The 26536-nt window shown below is 58.4% G+C and overlaps 1 protein-coding gene across 12 annotated transcripts in view; it reads left to right on the top strand.

Annotated features, from left to right (window-relative positions):
• Positions 1-26536, top strand: part of GRID1 (glutamate ionotropic receptor delta type subunit 1) — a 638811-nt gene that overhangs the window by 181035 nt on the left and 431240 nt on the right. For all 12 annotated transcript variants that reach the window (XM_072756400.1, XM_072756406.1, XM_072756405.1 and 9 more), the window contains one exon: positions 6145-6350. In XM_072756400.1, the coding sequence (XP_072612501.1) occupies positions 6145-6350 (206 nt within the window). The remainder of the gene's footprint in view (positions 1-6144; positions 6351-26536) is intronic.

Here is a 26536-nt window from a genome sequence, read left to right as displayed (position 1 = left end):
TGAACCTGTGACGGCTCAGGGAGGCCTGACTCCAGCTCGGTCGTGGTGCAGGCCGGCGGGCATACGCTTCAGCTTGGGAGCATCCGGGTGAAGGTGTACCGAGGGGCATGTGCATGGGGTGTGAGTGTGTGGGACGGCGTGTGCATGTGTGTGGGGTGTGTGTGGGGGGCGAGTACGTAGGGAAGGTCAGAGAGCTTCTGCTTCTGGTATTTAGGTGCATGGTTTCTGCTACTGGTAGTGCTGGTGGTGGTGCTGGTGGTGGTGGTGCTGATGCTGGTGGTGCTGGTGGTGGTGGTGCTGGTGCTGGTGATGCTGGTGGTGGTGGTGGTGCTGCTGCTGGTGCTGGTGGTGCTGGTGGTGGTGCTGCTGGTGGTGATACAAAAGCAGAACAGACAAGCCCCCAGGGCCCACGCGGTCCCTTATGCAACACACAGCAGACACCTCGGCCCCACGATGTGGGCATTTTGTTTGTAATCCATTGATGGTCTTGAGGATGTTAATTTCTCTGCAACTTTATTTTTTTTTAAAGATTTATTTACTTATTCATGAGACACACACAGAGAGAGGCAGAGACCCAGGCAGAGGGAGAAGCAGGCTCCCTACGGGGAGCCCAATGCGGGACTCGATCCCGGGACCCCGGGGTCACGACCGCTGAGCCACCCAGGCATCTCTCTCTGCAACTTGAAAATAAACCCGTGCTTTTTATGGAAAGTCTTAGAGGAGGGCTCTGCGGTGAGCAGACAGGAGCTTGGAAGCTATCCCGGCTGGAGGCATCGGAGGGGAGGACCCCAGGGTCTGGGGACGTCGCAGGAATCTCTGACAGGAGGCCCAGGGGGGCCCGGGAAGGGGTCGTGGAGATGAGAGGAGGAGCGGGAGCGGGAGCAGGGGTGCGGTCCCGGGAAGTGGGAGCAGAAGGAGCTTCCAGGACCATGCGGCCGCCCAGGGCGAGGGCCCTTCAAGGACGGTGGTCCCGGCTGGAACTGGCGAGCGCCCGTGAGCAGTGATGGAGAGGCTGACGCGTGCGTGGACAGCTGGTGTGAGCTCCAGCGCAGGTGGTGTGGGTGGCCGTGGCAGGGAGCGGAGGGCTGAGGGGTGCCGGGGGTGCAGGGGCCCAGAGTCAGGGGGCCGGGCGGTGGGGGCAGGAGGCCCGGGCGCTCGGGACTGTGTCCTTCACTCCTCTGCTGTGGTGGGTGCTCCCCGGGGACCCTGCTTCCTTCCCTCGTGGCCCCGCGGTCCAGGCTGTGTGGTCCCCATCGTGGGAGTGAGCAAGGCCTCCTTCCCTCTGTGACCCAGATGCCTCATTCTGGAACTTTCCACGTACCGTTCCTGCCGTCGGCGGTGTCCTGGTGTCCTCCCCTGAGGTTTCCAGAGCTGGCTCCTTCTCAGGGACGCTGGTTCCTGCAGCCCAACATCTCCGTTCTTCGGGCTCTTACGCTGTTGGAAATTATCTGTTAACGTGGTGATTGTTCTGGTCTGTTCCCCGGCCCCGAGACGTGAGCCCCGAGCCCCGGGCGGCCCCGGCCTGGAGGAAGCTCTCCGTGAACAGAGGAGAAAAGAGGGAGGCTGGGTCCGGTTCGGGTGCTAGCAAGCTCCGGGCAAGCAGGTCCCTCAGAGCCCAAGGGCGGGCGGGAGGCTGGGAACCTTGGCGTGGAGGCCTCACGGGGACCCACCCACGCTCCCCCAGAAGTCCCTCCCTCCGGGGCGCAGGACGCCTGTCCCCGGGAGATGCCCTTTGCTGCCTCCCCTTGCAGTCCTTGGGAGCCTGGGCTGCCGGCCGCCCCCTGCCCATCCTGAGTGGGCTGGCGTGTGGTCCCTTTGGTGGGCACAGGTCTGGCTGGGGGGTTGGCCAGTGTGCACAGCACGCTTGCGGACGACGGCCTGGGGAGGCCCAGGCTCCGTGGGGGCCAGCGGGCGCCTGGCCCGCCCCCTCCGCGGCCCGTAGGAACAGCCTCAGCCGTGGCCCTAGGCCGCCTTCTTGGAGAAACCCCTTCCTGGGGAGCAGGGAGGGTATCTCTGGGGCGAGGGGAGCGGAGGCCGCTGCACATCAGGCCTGGGAGGGGGAAGGGACTGCGTTGGAGGTGGGGGCTTCCTTGGCCCCGTGCCCGGGGAGAGCAGGATGGCCGCTGAGGTGGCCTGCGCTCCAGGTGGTTCTCTGCCCCCCACCCCCCAACAGCGGTAGAGCTCTGAAGACCGTAGATGTTGGCTGAGGGGACCTGTGTCGCAGCTTGGGGACCGGCCACGCTGGCCCCGTGTGTGTGGTCCCTGGAGCCCCACCAGCTGCCTGGGCCCACGGGTGTGCCTGCACGGCCATGCGGGGGTCCTCGCTGTGCACACGCTCTCCCGGGGGACAGCCAGTGTGCCCGCCGACGTTGCAGAGACTCGCTGTGGCCTCACTGGAACCGGAGAGTGGCCGCTGGCAGATGAGGTCTCGGGAGGCTGGGCCCGGTCGGCGGCCACTGGGTTGCCAGCTGTGCTCAGATCGGGTGAGCTCCTGGCCGAGGGACAGGGAGGACCATGGGGAAGTGGGGGGCTGGAGAAGGGGGGGGCTGCAGAGGTCACCAGGGTCTTGGCCCGACCGGCTGATGCTCAGCCCCTTGTGGGCAGCACCACGGGACAGCTGTGTGCGGCGGTGGCTTCTTTCCCCCTTCCCTCTCCTTCTCCTTCTCCTCCTTCTCCTCCTTCTCCTCCTTCTCTCTCCTCCTCCTCCTCCTCCTCCTTCCCCTCCCCTCCCGTCCCCTTCTCCTTCCCCTTCTCCTTCTCCTTCCTTTCCCTTCCCTCCCCTCCCCTCCCTTCCCCCTCTCCCTCCCCTTCTTCTTCCCTTCCCCTCCCCTCTCCCTTCTCCTTCCCTTCCCTTCCCTTCCCTTTCCCTTCCCTTCCCCTTTTCCCTTCCCTTCCCTTCCCTTCCTCTCCTTCCCTTCCCTTCCCCTTCCTCCCTTCCTCCCCTTCCTCCTCCCCTTCCCTTCCCTTCCCTTCCCTTCTTCCCTTCCCTTCCCTTCCCTTCCCTTCCCTTCCCTTCCCTCCCCTCCCCTCCCCTCCCTTCCCTTCCCTTCCTCTCCCCTCCCCTTCTCCTTCCCTCCCCTTCTCCTTCCCTTCCCCTTCCCTCCCCTCCCCTCCACTCCCCTCCCCTCCCTCCCCTCCCCTCCCTTCCCCTCCCCTTCCCTCCTTCCTTTCTCCTTTCCCTCCCCTCCCCTTCCCTCCTCTCCCCTTCCCTTCCTCCCTTCATTGGGACAGCAAGAGAGAGTGTGAGCAAGCAGGGAGAGAGGGAGAGGGAGAGAGAGAATCCCCATCGGGCTCCACGCCCAGTGCAGAGCCTCACGTGGGGAAGGATCTCAGGACCCTGAGGTCACAACCGGAGCTGGAATCAAAAGTCAGATGCTCAAGTCTCTGGGCTACCCGGTGGCCCCGTGTGGGGTCACGTTGATGGTAGCAGCCCTGTTCTTTCTCTGCAGTTGTCATAGGGTAGGGGACACATAGGTGTGTGACAAGCTCAGTGTGTCAGTCCGTTATGCTGAAAAGCAACGCCCCCAAGCTTAGCGACCGAGAGCAGCGGCCACGGACTGTCGTGCGTGTGGAGACGGCCATAGATCCGCTCTAGGCTCGCTGGTGTAGCTTGTCCCTTCAGCAGGACAGCCTGGGGCCTCTGCTTACGCCAAGTCACAGCCGTGTCATAGGTCCAGGGAGGTCGTGTGTCCCAGAGGAGGAGCTCGAGGGCCTTCGGAGGGACAGGCCAGAGGCGGGAGAGCGGGGAGGCGGTCACCACACCCCAGAATTGGGGGCGTCCCTACAGCACTCTGGGCAGCGCTGTGCACCAGAGCCCATTGTACGTGCTGTGTATGCACCGCCCAGGGTGGAGCCGCTCACCAGACGTGGCGGTCGAGGACGTAAAATGTGGCCCGTGCGCCCGGGGACGGGAACGGACGTACAGTCTTATTGAATTTCCGTGAATGGAAGTTCAGACATGAATACGCACGTGTGGCTAGTGGCCGCTGCCCTGGCATCCAGGGGAGGGCAAGCCCATCCCGGGCCCGGAGGGGAGGCTCCGCGTGCCCAGCAGAGGAGCGCTGCTGGCCTGGGTCTGCCCGGTGGTGAGACGTCCGAGGTGTGCCATGCTCAGGACAGGGAGCGGCGGGCTTGACACTAGCTCTGAGGCCTTCGGGGTACCCCCCCCCGGGCACTTCTGTCCCCTGAGCCCCCTGTGCACGCCGCCCCGCCACCCCCTCTGTTGGGCGAGGGCACTCTGAAGAACCTCCTAGCCTTTCAAGAGGCTTGGGGGACCCGGCAGGCTGTGGGGGTCACAGGGCCCTCTGGAATCCAAGGGGCATGGACAGCCCTGGTGTGTCGGGAGCCCCTGGCGTGGGGCAGGACCTACTTTGCAGCTGTTTTGGGGGCTTGGTGAAGAGAGCCCGTCCTGCTGTCCCGCTGGCTGGCTCGGTTCCCCTGTCCGGCCCAGTGGGCAGGGCAGCAGAGACCCCGACGTGTTGCCGGGCAAGCGGCTCCGGGGCCAGGCCGCTGATGGGTGCAGCTGGCCAAGGTCAGGGCTGCACTTGAGTCCAGCTGCCCCAGGCCTGGGTGTCAGGGATGCCGTTGCTGTCCCTAGGGAGGTGCATGAGCCCCTGGGCACTTGGCTGTGCCTCCTGCATCCTGGCCCCAGACGCAAGCAGGTGGGCCCTTTAGGAATCCTGGTTCTCCTTAGTCTCGTGAAAGCGGGAGTAACAGAGTTCTGGCCCCGGTTTATAGGTGAGCAAACCGAGGCACGGCGGTGCTCAGGGCCTGTCCTGGTGGGAGGAAGGGAGCCCGGCACCTGGTCACGACTGCCACGCGCTCGGTCTCCTCCCCGGCGCCGTGTTGGGTATTCCGGGCCACCCTGGTTACATCCGCGCCGCCGGGACGAGGCTTACCGCTGGGGGTTCATCCTGGCAAGATGGGCACTGAGGATGTGCTGCGGCGGTGGTGTGGGGGCCCGGAGTGAGAGTCGGGGAGCGGGCCAGGCTGGGGAAGGCAGTCGGGGTGGGCAGGCGCCGTTCCCTACTGTGCATTTGATTTTGGGTGACTGGATGGGCCCCGGGTGAGCCTGGGGCAGCCCATGGGCACCGCAGGTGCTGGGAGAGAGCTGTGCGGGTGACCCGGGCGGGCCCAGGGTGTCCCTCGGAGGGGCTGCTCAGCTATGGGCTTGCCCTTGGGGCCGCAGCACACATGGCCACGACAGAACAGCCCAGGCTTTGGAAAAGTGGCCTCGGGGTTGGGACTCGGGGCTGCGGGGGACAGAAGCGCAGCTCACGTCAGCTGGGGCAGGAGCAGGGCTCTTTGGCTCATCGGAGCCTGGGAGGCCGGATCTGCAGCCGCACAGAGGCTCTGTGACGTCATCGGGACCGGGCGTCCTGCTGGCCCCAGAGTTGGCTCCAGTCGGGGGGTCTTTCTGTGGAGGACAGAGGTGGCCCATGTAGGGGGCAGAGGAGATTTGGGCCCTGGGCGCTCGTGTACGTGACGGGCCGGGCCCTAGTAACTGGCTCCCTTCCAGCCCTGGCCTCCTCCCCTGCCTCTCGGCGGCCACAGAGGAGAGGGCAGCCTGGCTCCCAGGTGCCCCGTGGACCTGTCAGGATGTGAAGTTTGGGTTGGATTTGGGCAGAGCCATGCGGGGACATCAGGTCCTGGAACAGGCTGGGGTCCAGAGCCTCAGGGCCAGAGGGTGAGGGCGGGATGTTCAGCCACCGGCTTGGAGAGAGGCCGAGGCTGGGGTGGCCACAGCCGGGTGGGCGGCGGGTCTTAGCTGGCGGCCGAGGGTCAAGGCACTGGAGCTGAGCGCACAGAGCGGGTGCAGGGGGCCGGGGCCGCCACCGCACGTGGCCCCCAGGACACAGCTGTTGGGCCTCCACTCCCATTGGGTGGGAGCTGCGGGACGGATGGGGAGGTCGTCATAAAGGGCTCTTGGGCACAGCACGCCCCTCGCAGTGGGAGCCCCTTACCCGGGGCTGGACATGGGGCCCGAGAGAGCCGCCCCTGTCATCCAGCTTCCGCGGGGTGGCCCCCGAGGGACGCGTGCGCCCCGGCGTCTGGCCATGGTCTGTATCCGGGGGGCCAGGGGGGGCGCATCGGGGTTAGAGCCTTCCTGCTCAAAGATCATTCTTTCCTCCCCTTCCTGCTCAGATATCCGTGGGCTCCAAGGCTTTCTGGATCAGGCCTCGCGGCTGGGCCTGGACGTGTCCTTACAAAAGGTGGACAAGAACATTAGCCACGTGTTCACCAGCCTCTTCACCACCATGAAGACGGAGGAACTGAACCGCTACAGGGACACGCTGCGCCGCGCCATCCTGCTGCTCAGCCCGCAGGGGGCCCACTCCTTCATCAACGAGGTAGGTGGCAGGGCGCGGGGCTGCAGGCGCGTCTGCCCGGCACCGTGGCGGCTGGCGGCCCGTGGGGACTCCCAGGTTCTGGGGCAGTGGCGCAGGCGCACAGAGTTAGATCCCCAGCACAGCCTGGCCCCTGCCTGCTCCCTAGCAGGTGACCACAGGCCGACCTGGACTCTGAGAGGCTCAGTCCCTGCCAGAGATTCTGGAGGCAAAACTCAGGCGGCTGTTTGCATCGTTGTTGTTTTAATTTCCCCTCTTTGTTAGCGGGTGTGAGCCTCTAGGGCTACAGTAAACCCCCGGCTTCCCGCAGAGGTGGGCAGCCCTGCTGGGTGTTTGTCAGCCCCTGGAGGAGGTGTCGGTCGCACGTCACCGGATGATACTTGGTGCGCGGGCTTGTGTTTTTGGTACTTGAGCTGATGAGGGATTTATTTATTTATTTATTTATTTATTAAATCCCTTTGTTAGAAGTCAGGGCCTTCCAAGGAAGACAGGGCCCTGCAGTGTAACGGGCGTTCCCGTAACTTGGAGAAGAGAAGGCCGGCAGCGCTCTGGGAGCTGGCTCACGGGGCCAGCCTGCGGGTCTGACGGCAGGAGGGTGACGAGCTGGCGCTGGCAGGTCCCTCTCTGGCCCGGGTAGGCTGTGGGGCGGATGGGCTGGGGTGCATGGCATGCCTGGGATATACTGATTCTACTTGATGTCCTTTGGTTGCTTATTCCGCTTCCCCCTCTAATTAATTGTTACTCAAAACGCTGCCTCATGCATCGGGAGCCAGCACGAGGCCTGCTGCTGGAGAGCTTGAGATTCGGACACTTAACTTGGCGCCATTGGCCGGTGGTCCCGGTCTGTCAAGTAGGGGTGGAGGAGACCAGGGCCCCGGGCAAGCACTTGGGGCTTCTCAGGAAACGCAGGTCCTCTCTCATCACATCCGTTGTCCCTCCCGCACGACCCCAGCCCTTGCTCCGTCTCTAGGCCCTGCAGGGACTTGACGCGGAGGCCGGACTGGCCTGAGGATGCTATTTACAGGTGGTTCGCTATGCAAACTCCTGCAGCGTTGGAAACGCCTGGCCAGGCTGTGGCCTGTTGCGGGTTTGGTCTCCCCACTGCCCCCAGCGACTGCGTTTGCAAAGGGGTGCAGGGCTCGCGGTGCCTCACGAGCGGCTACTCTTAATGTTGGGGTAACAGGGACGCCCTGGGAGTTGGAGCCGGAGATGGTGGGCGCGGGGTGGTGGTGGTGGTGGTGCGCGGGCTTTGTTGCCTTCAGCTGCAGCTGGTCAGGGTCCTGGGTGGGGGGGAGGGGAGGCTCTGTTTCCTGCACGCCCACCGTGGTTCTGGTGCCTGGTGCGCTCCCCCTGATTCTCACGCTCTGCAAATGAGGCAGCTTAGGCGGAGGAGGGGAAATGTTGCCTCAGGTCAGGCAAGTAGCCACCAGGGGGTCGAGCGGCATCCAAGCCGGGTGTGACCCACTGTGGGGTCCCTGCCTCCTGGGGTCCCTGCCGCCCTGTCGCTGTGAGGATGGCACCGGGAACAACGTGGCTGTGCCGCCCCATGTGGAGCACATGGAGCTGCCTCCATCCCAGGTCTGGCAGGGACCCCGGGTGCTTGTGCCTGAAGAGTCTTGGTCCTTCCCAGGCCCCCCGGGTGCTTGTGCCCGAAGAGTCTTGGTCCTTGGCAGGGGCCCCGGGTACTTGTGCCCGAAGAGTCTTGGTCCTTGGCAGGGGCCCCGGGTGCTTGTGCCCAAAGAGTCTTGGTCCTTGGCAGGGGCCCCGGGTGCTTGTGCCTGAAGAGTCTTGGTCCTTGGCAGGCGCCCCGGGTGCTTGTGCCCAAAGAGTCTTGGTCCTTGGCAGGGCCCCCGGGTGCTTGTGCCTGAAAGGTCTCGGTCCTTGGCAGGGCCCTTAAGTGCTTGTGCCCAAAGAGTCTCAGTCCTTGGTAGGGGCCCCTGGGTGCTTGTGCCCGAAGAGTCTCGGTCCTTCCCAGGGCCCCTGGGTGCTTGTGCCCGAAGAGTCTCCGGTCCTTGGCAGGGCCTCCGGGTACAAGTTCCAGTGTGTATACTGAGCGCATAGGGGATTCCGAGGGGAGTGGGGCCCGTGTGGCTGGTTGGCCCAGAAGGTCCCTGGGAGGGACCCGGCCAGGCCGTCCCAGCACAAAGCCTTCACTCACTGCCTGGCGGCACTGCTTGGGCTTTTCCAGCTGATGCACCGACCTCTCCTTGGCTGTGACAAGGACACGGAGCTGATCTGCTGCCATGACATGTCCTCAATTTTATGAAACTCAAAACACTGTTATGGGCCAGTAAATGGCCTCAGGGCCCCACGATGTTGGGGACAGGTGGCTTTGTCCCCACTCAGGATGGGTGTGCGTGAGCTACGGTGGGGCGGGGGGTGTGGTCCTCCTGCTGTACCTTCCCCTGGCCCCTGGCCCCCCGGCCCCCTTGTCCCCTCGGCCCCCAGCCCCCTGGCCTGGCAGTGGGAGGAGGGACCAAGACGGTACTGCTTGGATCTTCCTACATTTTGTTACGGGTGAGTCTGTTGGGAAGGCTGGCGCTTTACCGTCGTCAGTGCACCTTGCGTCTGACATGGACTTGGCTGCCCGGGAGGTGCCACGCTGTGCTGGGAGCTGCTCCTCTGTCCAGGCTGGGGTGCAGGCCCCCGCTGCAGCCTCTCTGTGGTCCCCTTACTTTGCGAGGGGGCTGTCCCGGCTGGGGGCCCTGGGGAGCCTGGCCTCGGTAGTGGCTGAGGCTTGGGGTGGGCGACACGCAGGCTCAGACAACAGCCCCACCTCAAGAACCCCTTCCCTTCCACTGAATCCACAGGCCCTGACCCGAGAGCTTTTCTTCATTGTCTAAACAAGCGCCTCGTGAGTGCATTATCTTTAAAAAGCTCCCCTTGGGGAGCCTGGCTCAGCATGGACAGCACCCTGTCCTGGTGCTGGACCTGGAGCCCCCCGTGCAATGCCCTTGGGTGCTGCTGAGGGTAGGTGGCACCTTTTAATCACCCCAACTGGGAAGGGAGTTGGGCCTCTTCTATCCTCAGCTGGGCCTTGGTTTGCCTCTAGACCATGGACGGGTAAGCGGGGCCTCTGGGCCAAGGATGGAGTGACGCCCTCTGGCCAGGGGTTAGCGATGCTTCCTGGAGTGGGCGACACTGGGGCTGGGTCTACAGGAATGACCCTTCATCAACCCTATAGCCAAGGTGGGGGCTGAGGGCAGGGGTCTGGAGAGCCCCATGTATTCAGGGACCCCTGAGTCAGGTGGTTGCAGTGCTGGGTGTACTGGGTGGGGAGTGGCTGGGGCTGAGGCTGGGGCATCAGCAGGAGGGGGTCCCTAATCCAGCGGGGAGAGCCTGAGCCTCAGGACCAGTTTGTTCTTGGGGCCCCTTTGGGGTCTTGAGGCTAACAGCCTGCAGTACACTCTCCAACCGCTGCCCCAGTGCTGGGGGGGTTAGGGTATCGTACTGGTCCGTCTTCTTCAGGCCAGATGTGATGGAGAGACCTCCAGTGTATGCGCAGTTTTGGCTCTGGGCTTCGTCTCATCTTCCTGGAGGGTATTCCATCCATCCATCTGTCCATGTGTCCATCCGTGCATCCACCCATCGATCTGTCCTTCATCCAGCCACCCATCCACCCACCTAAACGCTCACCCGTTTAGTGCAGACTGGGTGCCTCCTGCAGACCAGGAACCATATCAAGTACAGGGTGGGGACACAGAGGTGGCGTGTCCCCCTGGGGACCTGACTTGACGTCACATATTGTGGCGACACACCACCCCCGTCGTCCCACGGGGCATTCCCAGTGGGTGACCACGAGGGCACGCCCCAGGTCTCTCATCCGCTGAGTCCTCCTCTGGGCGTGGTGGGGGTGCCCCAGGACTCAGTTGTCATTTCTGTGCCCCTGTCACTAGTTGGACGTAGGCCTTCCTCTTTCCTTTGTGTTTCCTCTCCTTTCCCTCCCTGTCTCTTTTGTTTTGCTGGAAAAGAGTAGAAAACTTGGATTATTTGAAACATTTATGTGCTGTCTGGAGACCACTGGCCTCTCCTTGCTCCTAGTTCTTGTGGCAGACGGAGCAGCCTGCTGGGGCCTGCAGCCTGGGCACCGTCCAGCCCTGGGCAGCCCGCAGATCCTGGGCAGCCTCTCCGCCCTACAAGAAAGCGAGCCCCTCGTGGACAGGGACTGGGTGGGGTCCGCCTTTGTATCTTCCAAGAGCAGCATGAGGCTGCTGAGGGAATAAATGCAAGGATATTTTATGTTTCTCACCTCCCATAGGAAGGGCTCGAAGCTAGGTCTTCTGGTGTGTGTGCCTCAGTTGCCTTTTCAGCTTGTCTTCATGTCCTTGGCCAGCCTGTCAGCAGTGGCATTGGTCGTAAACCTTGTGATCTTGGGAAGGCTTGCATTTGCTTAAGAACCCTGCCTGCAGCGTGGGCGGGTCAGCAAATGGGAGTGGCTGCTTCTGTGGGGGGACATTCCCAGGCCCAGCTTTGGCACAGGGTAGGGGAGAGCAGTGTGCAGAAGAGTAGGTGTCTTGGGGGACGACTGACCATCAGCAGCAGTGCAGGCCAGCATGGGAGGCTGGACACGCACGTGCACACACATGCACGTACATGCACATGGACATAGGTTGGCACAGTCATACTGCTAACTAGCCACATGGCTGGTACAAGCAGACCCCCAGATGAGCACAGCCTAACAGAGACCCACCTGGCCTGTGCAGACGTGCACACACATGTGCATGTACACACACACACATGCACACATGCACACACGCACTGGATGAAGGCATTACTGGAGGCTGCACATGGACACAGGTTGGCACAGTCATACTGCTAACTAGCCACATGGCTGGTACAAGCAGACCCCCAGATGAGCACAGCCTAACAGAGACTCCACCCCACCCTGGCCTGTGCAGGCCTGCACACACATATGCACGCACACACGCACCGGATGAAGGCGTTACTGGAGGCAGAGCAGTCTGGGGAAGGCCTTGCAACGTTGGAAAAGGCATGGCAGTTGCCGAGTGATGGCGTAGCAGGTGGCTGTTACCTCTGCAGCTAGACAGCGATCAGTGATCTATTGTGGCAAAGGGATGGGCGAAGACACCGGGAGGGGAGCAGCCTGTCATCCAGATTGTGAGGAACGGGTGGAAAAAAGGGACAGAGGTGGAAGGCTGCTCCCCATCTCCCTCCTTGCCCCCACCCACGCTGGCTTCCCGGGCAAGGAGTGTGGCCGGAGGCCACTTTAATCCTTACTAGAGGCACAACCTGGGTTAGCTCCTGGCTTCGAATCAATTGCTTCTCAGACCTCACTGCAGTGAGTGACTTTGCTCCTGCAATTTGAGTCTAAAGACTGTGTTTTTTTAAATACGTTTATAGCAAAGGAAAATTAAGTAATCTCCGTGTTCTGTTGTCCCACACGATATATGCAAATATTTCTTACTCCAACATGGCGCATCTTCAGCAGGCGACTTTATCACTCAGAGCTAGGATGATTCTCTGCCATTTAAGTATCATTTACCAGAATATTTTAAATTACTAATTAATTACAGAAGATTGATTTTTAAATGTGGCCCTGCATTTGCATTTAATTATATCCTACTGTTTACAGATTTTAAAACCTTAGTACTTCAGCAAAAGTGCTGTGAGTCTGAGAAATTCATTTTTTCCCCTTCGAAATTCTTAGAAGTGAGCTCACGAGGAGGAGATATTATGGTGATGAGTTCGTTCTGGTGGGTTCGGAGCTCAGGGATGCTCAAGGCAACCGCAGCTTGGGGCTTGGCTGAGATGGGGAAGGGAACGGAGACTCTCCTTGGCCACTGTCCCCTCCCTTCGCTGCCCTCCCTCCCCATAGTCCTTGCAAACCCCCCCTTCCCTTGCATGCTGGGGAAGCCATTGTGGGCCCCTCCCTGTGGGACCTGCTGCATTCCGGGCATGCCCTCCATGCCCCCGTCATCCCAGGGCCCTCGAGGTGCCCGCTACTTGTGCTGGAACTCTTTCTACTTTCCTCCCCATGGGACCTAGGAACGTATGAGGGCAGGACACGTTCATCTTTATTATCACCTTTTCGTAGCCCGTGGATGATGGACGAAGCCTGGAATCCCAGGCGCTCCGACCTCTGCTGCATGCAAACCTTCTCTAGAAGCCCGATTGCCCAGCGGGCAGACCAAACACATTCTTGATTCTCTGGCCAAGCAGGGGCACCTGAGCAAGCCAGTGTTTTGAAAGAATTTAATGCTTGGTTTTTAATATTTCAAAGGCGCTCGCAAGCCCTCATCAAGGGAAAAATGCTTGACTGTGGCCGGGTCTTCCGGTGTTTGTTTTCTGGTTGAGTGCTGTTTCTGTGTTGAGCTGCACCTTCAATCTTGCCACCCCATTCCCGGTGCTCAGGACGGCCTTCCTTGGCTGCCTGGGAGGACGGTCTGCTCCTTCCTGGGGTCAAAGGGTGAGATCGAGAACCTCACCCGCAGGCCTGGGAACACTTGTTAGCGGGTAGCCGCTTTGGCTGGGGAGCAGGCAGGCGTGAGAAATCGGCGTTTACAAAGGGAAGCAGCCTGTAGCCGTGGAATGACTCCGTTACCCTTTCTGCTCCTGGATCCCTGAGGATTTTCGGCTTTGGGGCCTGCCCTGAGGGGGTGAGTCAGCCCACTTGTTGACTGAAGGGCCTGGTGGGGAGCCCAGCAGGGAGCAGCAGCAGAGTCTCCCCAGCGCTGCAGGAGGCCAGAGGGAGGCTGAGCCGCTGCCTCTGAGAGGCAGAGGGGAGGCGAGGTTGTCCTGGTTGCTTGGATTCATCTCACAGACGCTCTCTGTGCCACACAGCCCACATCTGTTGTCCTCTGCAAGCTCCCGAGTGGGGCCTTGGCTCGGTGCCACCAAGAACTCGGCCTTGGTCACCTGACACCTGTGCCCACGTTGGCCAGTCAGCTTGGAGGAGCGAAGGCCTCTGCATTGGTTAGCTGGTGCGGGCTAACAAACCGCCCCAGAACTAGGGGTCAGGAAGCAATAAGCCTTTGTTGTTACTCATTAGGCTCGTTGTCTGCAGACCTGAGTCACACACAACTGATCTTGTCTGGGTTTGCTCATGTATCTGCGCTCAGCTGGCCCTTCAGCAGGAGCTGGCTGGTTAGGAGGGCAGTGGGCTGGCTGTAAGTCAGGGTGACAGGGTGACCAGGCCACGGGTCCCTCATCATCATACATGCTAGCCCACACCTACTCATGTGACAGCAGCAGAGTTCCAAGAGAGCAAATGCAAGTGCTCTCGGCCACTGGAGGCCTGGGGGCTCAGACCTGGTGCCTTGTTGCTTCTGAACATCTCTTGGCCAAAGCAAGCCAAGAGGTCAGCCCAGATTTAAGGGGTGGGGAGGGAGCCTCCTGGGAAACTTCTGGTGGGGGAAGTGCAAGATCACATTGCAGAGGTGGCTGGAGGATGGTGCCATTCCGTAATCTGCCGACCATGTCCCAGTGTGCAGGTGAGCCTCCCAGGAGCAAGCAGGGGTCCCACGGCTCTGGGTGATGGGGGCCCTGTACCTCCTGTCTCCTACTGTGTTTCAGCCTGGCTCAACCTTGGGGTGAAAGGGATGAGGGGGGGCATGCGGGCCTGAGGGGGAGCTGGAACGGTCCTTTATTTGTCAAGCTTGCCTGTGTGGCCTCAGCGGCTCCCCTAATCTCAACAGGGCTAGGAAGGAAGAGCTGTTACAGAGCATTGGAACCTGGGGGTTTGGGGACCTACTCACACCCCCAGATCTAGTGACAGAGCTGGGACGTCAGTTCAGAGCTGCTTGACTCACAGCCCAGCTCTCTTCCACCACATGCCGTGGGGAGGAGGGGAGGCTTGTTGTCCTTGACAGATCAAGGGAAGCTCATTTTCCTCCTAAAACATGACAAAGGGTAGAGTTTGTGAACATTACCATTAAGGAGCATGTGGGATGGGGGAAGGTGGACCGGGCACCTTTGCGGGAGCATCTCGGGAATGCGGGACACCCCCTGGACCCTCTGGTCCTGTCTCTGCCAACACACCTGCAGAGGGTGGGATGGGGTGGGCAGGCTGCCCGTACCTGCCCCTTGGTAACCAGAAGAGCAGCTTCCGTGAGACTCCAAGGTCACCAGGGAGTCTGAGCGCATTTACTTAACCCTTCTGCGGTGTGGTCCATGGGGCAGGGTTCCAGGTAGAGCGGTTCAGGACCCGTGTCCTCCTTATGCAGCTTTCTGAGTTTGGGTTCCCCATCCGTACGGTGCACTTAAAATGGCACTTGACCCCCACAGGCTCCTCTAAGAATTAAGCACGGGGAATCTTCTGGGGCGCAGGTCTCTCCTTGTTCCTCCTCCATAGGGCCGGCAGCCGTGGAGACAGGGAGGCAGATACGTCTTAGGAAATTTAAGGATACGGGGTGTGGAAAGCATTGAGGAAAACGGAAATTTTGACTGCAGGGAAGGCTGACGTTCTGAATTTTGAAATGCACTCATGGTTGACATTAGGGATTCTCACGGTGACCTGTTGCTGGGTCGATTGACCGAGGGGAGAAGCGGGCGCGGTTGATGGCCTGGTAACAGGCTTGTCTGATGCTCATTTCTCTGCTGTTCGCTGTGGCGTCTCCCTCTCCAGGGTGTTATGTGTCCCCAGGGTCTGCATCCATGAGCCGTGTTAACGGGGGAAGCGGGGACGGGGCTGTGGTCCGTGCCTGGGGCCATGGAACTGGGGGGAAGACGTGGCTGTGGCAGTCCCCTGTGAAGGAATGGGGGGCGGGAACCGGGTGGGCGTGGGAGGTGGGGGAAGGTGCACGCACCCCAGGTGCAGCCGTGGAGCTCGGGGGCCGAAGGGCGGAGGGCATAGCTTGGTTCCTACCCTATGGCCAACGGGACACTTTGACCTCAGCTGCAGGGGATGGGCCAGATGGCCTGGCCCGAGGGGTCCCCTCTCCCTCCCTCCTCCTCCCCACGCTGGCTCATCCCCTTCCTTGCAGAGGAAATCTGAACATTAGCTGCTTGGCTGGGGGCCCCCCGTGCTGCTTCCTGGGGGTGAGGGCTGCTGGCAGCAGAGCGGGGCCGCCCCCGGAGGCTGGGGCACTGTCAGGCCCTGCTCTCTGGCGGAGCCGCCATTGGAGCCTGGTTACTGGTCCTAACTGGTCTAGAAGGGGAGGTAATCCGTTCCCCGAGGCTTGCCATGGGGTGTAAATGAGCTAAAGCCTGAGGAGGCCCGCTGCAGGGCTGCACCCTGCATGGGAGAGCGTCACCCCATGGGAGGATGGCTGCTGGGACCCGCGCCCCAAGGGCGCACCTGTTACAGGCTGGGGGGCCTCACTAGGGCCAGTCTGGCATGAGGGCGCCTTGTGCGTTCTCCATGGGAAACCATAGCTTCTGGAGCCAGGTGAGGAGAACCCGGTGCGGGGCACCTGCTGGCAGGTGGGGCCAGCAAAGGTGACAGGTGCTTAGGGCCCTCAGCGCTGGTGCTGGGATCAGGCCTGGCCTCTCTGCCCAGCGCTCAGCCGGAGAGGCACTGGAGTCACGCGGGGCGGAGCGGGGAGGGACAGGGAGGAGAGGCCCCCAGTGCCACAGGTCGGGCACGTCCTGCTCCGGGCACCTCCCGTCTGGGCTTTCGGCTGCCCGTCCAGGCGGGCACAGCGGCCAGTGGCTCCTCGGGGCTGCGGGCTGCTGGGCTCCTGTGGGGGGGGAGCTGCTGGCGCTCTCTGGCCACAGACTTACTTTGGGGTGAGAAGCACTCCTCTAACAGCCTGTTGGGGGGCCAGCCCCCACCAAGACACATGGACAGGCCCCTTCCCAGGACCCCTTGCAAGGACTCAGCTTCTGCTCCCAAAGAGCTGCCACCCTTAACTGGAGGGAAACCTCGTGCTGGGGCAGAGCCATGAGCAACCACCAGATGCCCAGTGGGGAGCACCCAGCCCGGCCAGCGTGGTGGAGTGGGCAGAGAGCCAGGGCCTGCGGCTCTGCAGGAATCACGTGGCCTGTCGAGTGCAGGTAACCATGTGGGCCTCCCATGGGTCCTCTGCAACTTGGGGCTTTTGAAACCAATTGTGGGATGGGTAAAATTGGCTAAGAGCCTCCCTTTGGCTCACCAGCCAGGTGCAACTGAGTCGCAGATCTGAATGCCCGCGCCATCCAGGCAGGAAAATATATTTTTAAAAAGATTTTATTTATTCATGAGAGACACACAGAGAGAGACAGAAACACAGGCAGAGAGAGAAGCGGGCTCCATGCAGGGAGCCCGACGTGGGACTCGATCCCGGGACCCCAGGGTCATGCCCTAGGCCGGAGACAGGTGCTAAACCGCTGAGCCACCCAGGGATCCCCTGTTGGCAACTAATTCGAACAAATCGTACATGCCCCATTGGCAGCTCTGCCTGCAGCAGGGCTGAGAGGCTTGCATGAGCCCCGCTCTCCTTTGCCAGGCCTTAGCAAGCCCCGCAGTCGTGCTCCATGCTCCGGAGAGTTCCTGCTCCCTCCTGGATCCCTGAGCATACCCTCGATCCCTTGAACCCGCCTTGGCTTCGCCCCTTGTAGATGTGGGAAGGTCAGGGTCTGAGCCCGTGGAGGGCAGCTCTGTAGCCGGAGGGTCGTTGTGGGTTTTGGTTGGAGCTGCGCTTGTCCCCGACCTCTGGGGGGCCGTGGGGGAGCCCCTGGGTGTGGGAAGGGCCACGGGGCGGTTCCTGGGGTCCCTGCTCCTGCCCCCCGTGTGTCGGCGAGCCCTCCCTGCGCGGCCCTACCTGAGCACCGGGAAGCATGCGGCTGGGTCCTTCCTGCGAGGAGGGAGACATGGTTTAGAGGAGCGGGAGGTGAGCCCACCACCCGGGCAGTGGACACCTGCGGGCTTGCCTGCCGTGCGGCCCCTGCAGACTGCAGACCCGCCTCTCCGGGTCTCCGTGCGCATCTTCACGTGGATCAAACGCTGATCGAGGAGCTGACGCGGCTCGGGTTCTATTGTCGGCACCGGGCATAGTGGGGCTGAGCCGGGCCAGGTCCCTGATGTCCAGGAGCTGATGTTCCGGCCAAGGCAGGGGCGGTCACTAAATAAAGAAATGAATAAAGTTGGAGTATCAAGTAGTGATGAGCTCCATGAAGAAAGACCAAGCAAGGTAAAAAGAGAGGATGGTGGGGACGGCGCTTGGGATGTGGGGTCAGGGATGCTGCTGCCCGTTGCTCGCGGAGAGACCGGGAGGCCTGATGGGACCCGCCAGGCTGGAGCGGCTGCAGAGCGGCAGCAGCAGGTGGAGCAGTGCATGCAAGGGCCCTGCAGGTGGGTGAGCGTGGCAGGCTGGGGTGAGCCCGGGGACAGTGGTGGGAAAGCCCATGTGGAGGGGCCCCAGGTCAGAGCCCACAAGACCCCGCGGGCCACGGCAGGACTTGGGACTTGGTGTCTCTAACGGGCAGGCCTATGAGTGGGCAGCGGTGAGGCCTGCAAGGCGACTGGGCCGGAGTGTCCTCTGGCCGTCCTCTGGCTCTCCGAGGAGTGGCTCAGGGACGTGGGAAGCCTAAGGGGCTGACAGGTTGTAGATGCCAGGCCCCAGGTGGCCAAGGAACGGGACCTGGGAAGGGCTGCTCTGGGGCAGGCCCTTGCCCCTCTCCCTGTGGGCCCAGGGGGGCGGCCTCCGTACGTGGACCCTGCACCAGGCGTCCCTTGGCGTGTTCTTGGGGTGAGCCCGGCCCTGGCCGCTTCCCGCGAGGAGCCGGCGCTCAGCTTACAGAGCTCCGTGCTCCACAAAGGTGTGTGGCGGGGGGGCCGCCTGGCTGCTGCTGGGCCCTCCTGGGAGGGCTGAGCCGCTGCCCGGCCCTCTTCCCTCTGCCTCCCCAGGGTTCAGGCCTCAGCCCGCAGCCTGCCATCCTCAACGGCTGAGCCCCTGCCGGCCTCGCCACCCATGGACCGCCGGGGGTTTACATGTGTGCAGACAGGTAGACAGGTTTGAGCTGGCCCGTGTGTTCGTGTGCGATGGGGGCGGTTGGCTCCCATGTCCACCTTGTCTGGCTGCTTCCACGTGGACTCGTGAGCCTCCCCCTGCCTCCACGGTGGGCCCTGCAACGTGGTGGGACAGGTGATATGGGACTCCTCCTCCTCCTCCACCCACCCTCTGCTGCCCCCAACTGCGGCACCCGCCCCCCAGCCCTCAGCACCACCCGTGGGCTCTAGGCTGAGGCTGGGTGGTCAGAGCTGTGACCGCTGCTCTCTGGGTTGGGGTCGTGGCTCTCCCCTTAGGACAGGCAGCGTGGGTAGTGTCCCTTCTCTGCTGTGACCCAGTGGACTCCAATCCTGCTCCTGCCCCTCCTTCCAGACCCCAGGGGGGGCCGATGGGCAGGCCTGGGTCCCTTGGCTCTGCTGCCTCGAGGCCTCATTCTGAAGTCTGGACTCCACCACCGCCCAGCCCCCCAGGAGGTGGGGATGCTGTAGAGCTGCAGTGACTGGGACCAGGTGCTCGGGGCTGCCTTGCTTCCTACCTGTCCCCCTCCACAGCCAGCTCCAGCTGTCCAGGTACTCAGACCCGCAGGGGGAGCCCGCAGGGCCAGTCCCGTGGTCCCAGCAGGGGCGGTGACCACAGCCTGGGCATAGTGGGAAGCCTCAGACGCAAGTAAAAGGTGAAAAAGAAAACCAAAACCCTCTTTCTTGCATAATGGGGAATGCCGTTTGCACACTTACCTCAGTGGCCGCGTACAAAAAAAAAAAAAACCATGACCTTTTCTTTCTGCGAAGGGAGGTGTCCTTTCAAATCTGGCAAGTTTTAGCTTCCAGAAGAAGGGAAGTTGCATAAGGAGCTAGCTGGGCACCCAGACCGGCCCTGGAGCCAGGGAGAGGCTGAGCGGGGGCGTCAGCCCGGGGGCTGTGCACATCACTGGCTCGCTACCTGCTCCGAGCAAAAGCATGGAGAACAGCTCTGCTTCTCCGACGGGGTCAGGTCGGGGCCTTGGCATGTGGCACGTGGGACCTGTCCTCAAGGTGGAAGGACATTTGGGGCCACAGAAGGAGCATGGGCTTGGAAGTTACACAGCTGGGTTTATACTCTGAGTCCCAGCTCGCTGACAAAAAAGGGACGCTCATCCCTGCCTCCCCCGAGCCTTGCGGTGAAGTTAATGGGACTGTGTGTGGGGCAAGTGCCCAGTATGATCTGACCTAGAGGAGGTGCTCAGTGATGGGCTGTGCCCTGTCCCCTCCCGTGGCACAGTGCTGCTCCCTCTGCTCAACGCTAGGCTGTTGTCACCACCCCCATTTTCCCGGTGCAGAGACTGAGGCACTGCAGGGTCGTGCTTGGGGGCCTGGGGTCTTCAGTGAAATACTTTTTTCTTTTTTTTTTTCTTGAGGGGGGAGGAGGAGCAGGGGGAGAGGAAAGAGAGAATCCCAAGCAGACTCCACACACTGTCGAGCTTGATGTGGGGCTCGATGTCACAATCCCAGCATCACGACCTGAGCCGCAATCAAGAGTCAGATGCCCAACCGACTGAGCCATCCTGGCGCCCCATCCAGTGGAATATTTGTAAAGACACTCAGGATGAAGAGCCATGGGGTGGGCTTGAGGCTGGAGGATCTAGGCAAGTAAGACTGTGCACAGCCTTTGGAGTTAGTGCATTTGAGGTGAGAATCCTAGCCTTGCCCTTATGGCTGGTGGCTGTGGGCCAGTTATGAAACTGCTCCAGTTCTTTGTTCTCTCATCTCTAAGGGGATGAGGGGGAGAGTAGCACATGCGTAGGACCACATGGTGAGGATATGATTAACGTTTGACAAGATGGGGCACCTGATATGCCCAGGACAGTTTCTGGTGCTCATTACACATCCCTGGTATCACCTGGTGATGGTGGTGGTGGGGAAGGTGATTATGACAGTGGTGTTGATGATGATGATGCGGGTGATTGGTGATGGTGCTCACGATGGCTGTGATGATGGTAGTTGTGATGATGATGATGATGACAGTGATGATGGTGGGGATGATAATAGATATGATGATAATGGTGATCATGAGACTATGATGATCATAGTGGTTATGATGACAGTGCTGGCAGTGGTTATAGTGATGATGGTGATGATGATGATGGTGATGAGGATGATGGTGATGGTGATGATGATGATGGTGATGGTGATGATGGTGATGATGATGACGATGGTGATGATGATGATATTGATGATGATGATGGTGATGATGATGATGATGGTGATGATGATGATGTAGTCTATACTTCCCAGTAGAACTACTGCCTTTGGCATTATCTTTGTCTTACTTGGAGATGCGAGTAAACCAGAGGTCTCAGCTCAATCATAGAGTGCTCAAAGGTGATTTTTGTTTTGTTTCTGGATTGATGGCTGAGAGTGACATAGGGACAAGGAGTCCTTGCTATGTGGGACTAAGGGGACCGGGGGAGTCCCAAGCCTTGTGGTTGTGGGGTCTGAATGACTGTTTCAGGGAGATGTTTGCACCAGGAGCATCAGTGCATCCTTCTGTGTCCCATGGCAGGACCAGGGCTCTGTGGGAGGCTGGAGTCCAGTTTGGCTCCTGGAAGAAGGATCTGAGAGCTGTTGGTTCACTGCTGTGCCTCTGAGGTTGGACCTTGGTTCTGATTCTGTATTGCTCTGGGAGGAACCACCCCAAAACTTAGTGGCTTAAAACACAAATCATTTTATTATCTCTCATGTTTTCTTTGGATCAAAATTTTGGTAAGGGCTCAGCTTGGTGGTTTTGGCTCAGAGTCTGTCATGCGGTTCCAGTCAGTCATCCAGGGGCTGGATCTGGAAGGGCGAGGGGCAGGAGAAGCTGGAGACTGGCTGGCTGGGCACCTCTCCCTCTTCGTGTGGTTTGTCTGAATAGGCTAGCTGGAGCTTCCTCACGGCGGGGTGGCCTCAGGGTGGCAGGATTCCTTATGTGGCTGCCCAGCTCTGGTGTAAGTGCTGCAGGAAGCTAGAGGAGGCTCGGGCTGATCTGTTCCAGAGTTCTGGCTGGGTCCAGAGTGAGAGACGGGCTAGGCTGGGGCACTGCGTCCTGTATTTGGGTTTTGTGGATATATTCACGGTCCTATCACTTGAGAGCGGCCTAAAGACAACTGACAGGTGGTGGTGTCTCAGTCAAGGCACAGAATGAAATCACAGTCACTGTGAGGTTGGAGCCCCAGGTCTGTGAGGGCCTGGGGGAGAGGGCGTTCTGGAAGAATGAAGTCCCAAGATGCAGTCTTCCTGTTCCACAGCAAGCTTAGCACCCCCTGACGTGGGTGGTGCTGTCTCTGCCTCATCATAGCCTCAGACAGCCCCTTGCTCCTCATGCTTGCTCTTCCTTCTTGTTTTGGAGGGAAAATGAGGTCATGAAAGGGTACATGACTCAGGGACCTCCCAATGGGTCTGGACAGATCCCTTGAGAAATTCCTCTGCCTCAGGACCTCAGCCAGAACCAGGCGAGATCTGTGGTCTGCACTGGGGTGTGTGAGTGATGGAGCCCACCTCAGAGTCACGGCTGCTGGGAGCCCAACCTCAAGCTGCCTCGAGGCCAGTGGCAGCCTGCAAACCAGGTGTTCTACTTGGCATCGCTTCCCTTATGACAAAGGCACTTCTCATCAAAAACTGGTGTTTCTAAACCCAGTAATCACACAGAGAATAGTTACACTGAAGGTAATATTTAATATTTATGTCCAAATGGGCAATACCTTGACATTAATTATTCTGTTATAATTAAATCTAGTAATCCGTTACATTGCCATATAATGGAATGTGGTTATATAGGACTCTAGTGAGCATAATAGAGTTCTGAAGAGTAGAATTTGTAATTTAATACCTAGGAACAAAAGGTCTAGATCGCTGGTTATGATTTCTCACCTCATCTTTTTTGTCTAGTGACTTACTCATCATTAAATAAGCATTTGGTGGAGATTGCACCAGAGATACACGGGAGAGCCTGTCCTTACGGAAAGTAGGCGACCATTGACAGTGGGCAGTAGGGGTAAGTGGAGGGATGATTGGGGTGCCCACCAAAGCCAACATACCCATCCTGGGGTGAAGGAAGGCTTTCTGTAGAAAGCTGTATCTGAGCTCTGTCTTGAAGGACACACACAAGTCAGCCAGGGAAAACAGTGAGGAGAGGCCATCCCAGGTGAGGGACCAGCAAATTCAGGAGCATGGAAGGGGGGAATCCCAGGAGAGCTGGAGGATTAGAGTGGTGTTTTTTTTTTTTTCTTCTGGAAAAACCACTGATATTTTGATATGGCACCATTGAGAGAGAGGCATGTAAAAGCGAAGGAAACCATCAACAAAACAAAAAAGTCAAGCTATTGAATGAGAGAAGGTATTTGCAAATGATATCTCTCATGGCAGGTTTATGTCCAAAAGAAATAAAGAACTTATCCAACTCAATACCCCCCCCCCCCAAATAATGCAATGGAAAAATGGGCAGAGGTCCTGAATAGACATTTTTCCAAAGAAGACATCCAAATGGCCAACAGACACATCAAAAGATGCTCAGCATCCCTCAGCATCCCTCATCATCAGGGAAACACAAATCAAAACCACAATGAGATATCACTTCACACCTGTCAGACTGGCCAGACTCAAAATGCCCAGAAATAACAAATGTTGGTGAAGACGTGGAGAATAGAGGAGCTCTTGTGCATTGTTGGTGGGGACGTGACCTGGTGTCGCCACTATGGAAAATAGTATGGAGTTTCCTCAAAGAAATTAGAGATAGAATTAATTCTTCTGCTGGGTATTTGCCCAAGGAAAACAAAAGTAATTCAAACAGATGTATATGCATGCCGTGCCTGTTGCAGCATTCTTTACAACAGCCAAGATGTGGAAACAACCAAAGTGTCCATCGGTAGAAATATTACTTAGCCATGAAAGAAAATGAAATCTTGCCATTTGCAACAACACTGATGGATCTAGAGGATATTATGCTATGTGGAGTAAGTCAGATAAAGACAAATACCGTATGGTTTCACTTATAGGTGGAACCTAAAAAAACAAAGTGCAACAACAAAAAGCAGAAAGAGACCCATAAATACAGGTGATGGTTGTCAGAGGGGAGGGGGGTCAGGGGGATGGGCAAAATGGGTGATGGGGAGTCGGAGAGACAGGCCTCCAGGTATGGAACGAACAAGCGACGGGGGTAAGAGGCACGCATAGGGACTGAAGTCAGCGGTTTCATAACAGTGCTGTATGGTGACAGATGGGAGCTACACTCCCGAGCACAGCATGACCCGTAGAGTTGTCGGGTCATTGGGTTGTACACCTGAAACTCATGTAACGTCATGTGTCAGCTCTACTTCAGTTAAATGAAATGCTAAAGAGAGAGAGAGAGAGAGAGAGAGAGAGAGAGAGAGAGAGAAGTGCGTCAAAGAAGAGTAGGGACGAGGCTGTGTGAGGACACGCGTTCCTGCTAGGGATCAGAAGCCACCCTGAAGGCGGAGGGAGCCGTTGCCACGTGGCTGTGTCTCATCACATCTGAGCTGCCAAAGCTCTCAGTGCCTCAGGGAGTGTGACGGATTGGATGGCGGGCCAGGGGCCAGGGAGGAAGGGTGGTGCCAGTACCTGGGTGAGTGTTGACATCGCACTGAGGAAGCAAGTCGGGGATAACTGGGGAGAAGGGACCACTTTTGAGGCCTGTTTTAGAAGCATATTCTACAGAATTCAGGATGGGAGTCCAATTCTTAAAAATAAACTCTTAATTTTAGAGTAGTTTCTGATTTACAGACAAACTGCCAAGATGGCACAGAGAGTTGTGATGCACGCCACACCCAGTTTCCCCTAATATGAACATTTACATGCTTATCTTACATCTTATGGTACAGTTGTCACCACTAATGACAATGTTGATACATTTTTGTTAGCTAGAGTTCAGGCTTTATTCAAATTTCCTTAGTTTTTACCCCACTGTGCTTTTTTTTTTTTTTTTTTCCTGCCCCAGGATCCCACCAGGACACCGCAGTACATTAGTCATCCTGTCACCTTAGGCCCCTCTTGGCTGTGACAATTTCCCAGACTTTCCTTGCTTTTGATGACCTTAGCAGTTTTGAGAAGTCCTGGTCAGGTATTTTGTAACATGCCCCACAACTGGGATTTATCTGATATTTTCTCATGATTAGACTGGGATTATGGGTTTCGGGAAGAAAGAGTGCCACGGTAAATTGCCATTCTGGTCACTCCGTATCAAGTGTGCGTGCTCTCAACATGACTGTCACCATTGATGTTGACTTTGACCACCTGGCTGAGGTCGTGTTTGTCAAGTGTGTCTGCTTTGAAGTTCTTCTTTTTTCCCCTTCTCTGTGCTGTTCTCTTTGGAAAGACGTCACTATGTGCAGCCCTCGCTTAGAAGAAGTAGGGGGCTATGTTGTACCCCCTTAAAGGCAGTGTATCTATTTGGAATTCTTTGGCACAGACGATTCCGATTCCCTTTCTGAAGCGGGGGTGGTTAGCTAGTTGAGGCCTGTGGGGTTGATGGTGGACGAGGTGGTAGGAGAAGACTCAGAGTTTCCTTGGAGAATCATCCTTTGGGCCGCCTGTGCCCCTCCAGGCCTGGCTCCGAAGGATGGTCTGACTGCTGTGGATGGATGACTTGAGCCACAGCCTGGACCTCCCAGGTGAGTGAGGCTCAGCCTCCTCTGGGTGAGCCGTTGCCCCTGGCACACGGTCTGTCTGTGCTCTTCTCCCAGAGTAGAGAAGGCCATTCAGTCCAACTTGATTCACTGCAGGTAAAACCCACAAGCACTCTTACATACCGACCTTAGGGCTCTTCCCTAAGAAGGAAAGAAGGCAGCGCTGTTGCTTTGGGGCATTTACAGGACAGATTCTGGGGATAGAGGCATTCCGGCCATTTCTCAGCCTCAATGTGAGAGGCCCAGTCCTTTCCAAACACCTCTATTTTTCCTCTTGTTTTGTTGTGTTTCTACGAAATACAGTTTTGTGAGTACTTAGTGATGATAGCCAAGGAGGTGGCAGCTGCATTTGGTTGGGTTTTCTGTTCATCCCGAAGCTGTTAGAGCTATACACATTTTGGCCTCCCTGGGTAACTCCTCCAGGAGCGGCTGGGTTGGGGCTGACCCCGTAGCTGGCGCTGTAAGGCATTTTCGACCAGGAAGCCGGGTCTCCACACAGGTTGGTGGAGTAGCCAAGCAAGCAAGCCTAGAGCCATCTTCCTGAGGCGGACTTCTGGTCTACCACTCACTCGTGGTGGGACCTAAAGGGACTGTCTCACCTGCAATACACGGGTCATGTCATTCCCTACCTGGAGGATGGCCATCAAGATTAAAGGAGTTAGGACACGTAAATGGGGGCCTCCCCCAGAGCAAACCTTTACCCAGGAAGTGTTAGCTGTTATCATTGCAAACATAGGCAAGAAAGACTTAAGACCCTGGGAGCTGAACGGTGGGTTTGGGGTTCTCATTCACACATTTGCTCATTCATATGCTTCAAGATTTTTTTTTTTCTTAATGTGACCCAAACGTTCTATTAAACGAATTTACATATACTTGCAGATCCTTTGGTAGTTGAGTACTAAAATAGACATTTACAGTTTCAGAATTTTCATTCAAAAGCTTCTTTTTTTTTTTTTTTTTTTTTTTTGTGCAAGGGGTGGTGTGGGGGCAACGGGCTTAACTGTGAGATGGAAAAAGAGCTAAGCTGCTTTGTATGACTAATTCTAAATACATCCAACACAGTAAGTCACAGGTACTTATCCCAGGAGGTAGTGTTTCGTTCCTTTGTGATCAGAATGAAACTGGGGGCGTCTCACATCCCGGCCTCAGTAGAGTCACATTAGGAAGAAAACCAGGAAAAGTAATGTTGTACCCAGCAAGTCTTTGCTGGTGTCTTTTGAAGACCGTTGGAGGATCCCATTCATAACTCCGAGCGATGCTGCTTAGACTCTGCCTTCTCTCTCTCCCCGCCCGTCCCCCGTCTCTTACTGGACATGGTCTTCCTAAACCCCCAGGTATGTCACATAGTCCGCCTGTGCTCTTGCTTCTCTTCCCCTCCCCTCCTTCTTTCTGTCCTTATTTTATCTTTCCCCAAAAGCTCAGGAGCCAGCCTAGGAAGCCCAAGGAAGTAGAGAAGATAAGGGGCTTTATCTGATCCCGTCAGAGGCTGGGGGGGAGGATAGTTGGCTGTGACTTTGTCCTGCCATGGATATTCGGCCCATCAGAGCTGAGCGCCTCCGTGAGCACCTGTGCCAGGTGATGAAGGAGACTGTGGCACGCCCAGGGAACTCTGTGCCTGCACCTGGCTGGGAGGAGGGGTTGTGGGA

Source organism: Vulpes vulpes, chromosome 4, assembly GCF_048418805.1.
Source record: "Vulpes vulpes isolate BD-2025 chromosome 4, VulVul3, whole genome shotgun sequence".
NCBI lineage: Eukaryota > Metazoa > Chordata > Mammalia > Carnivora > Canidae > Vulpes > Vulpes vulpes.
This window is presented reverse-complemented; position numbering and strand designations above follow the sequence as displayed.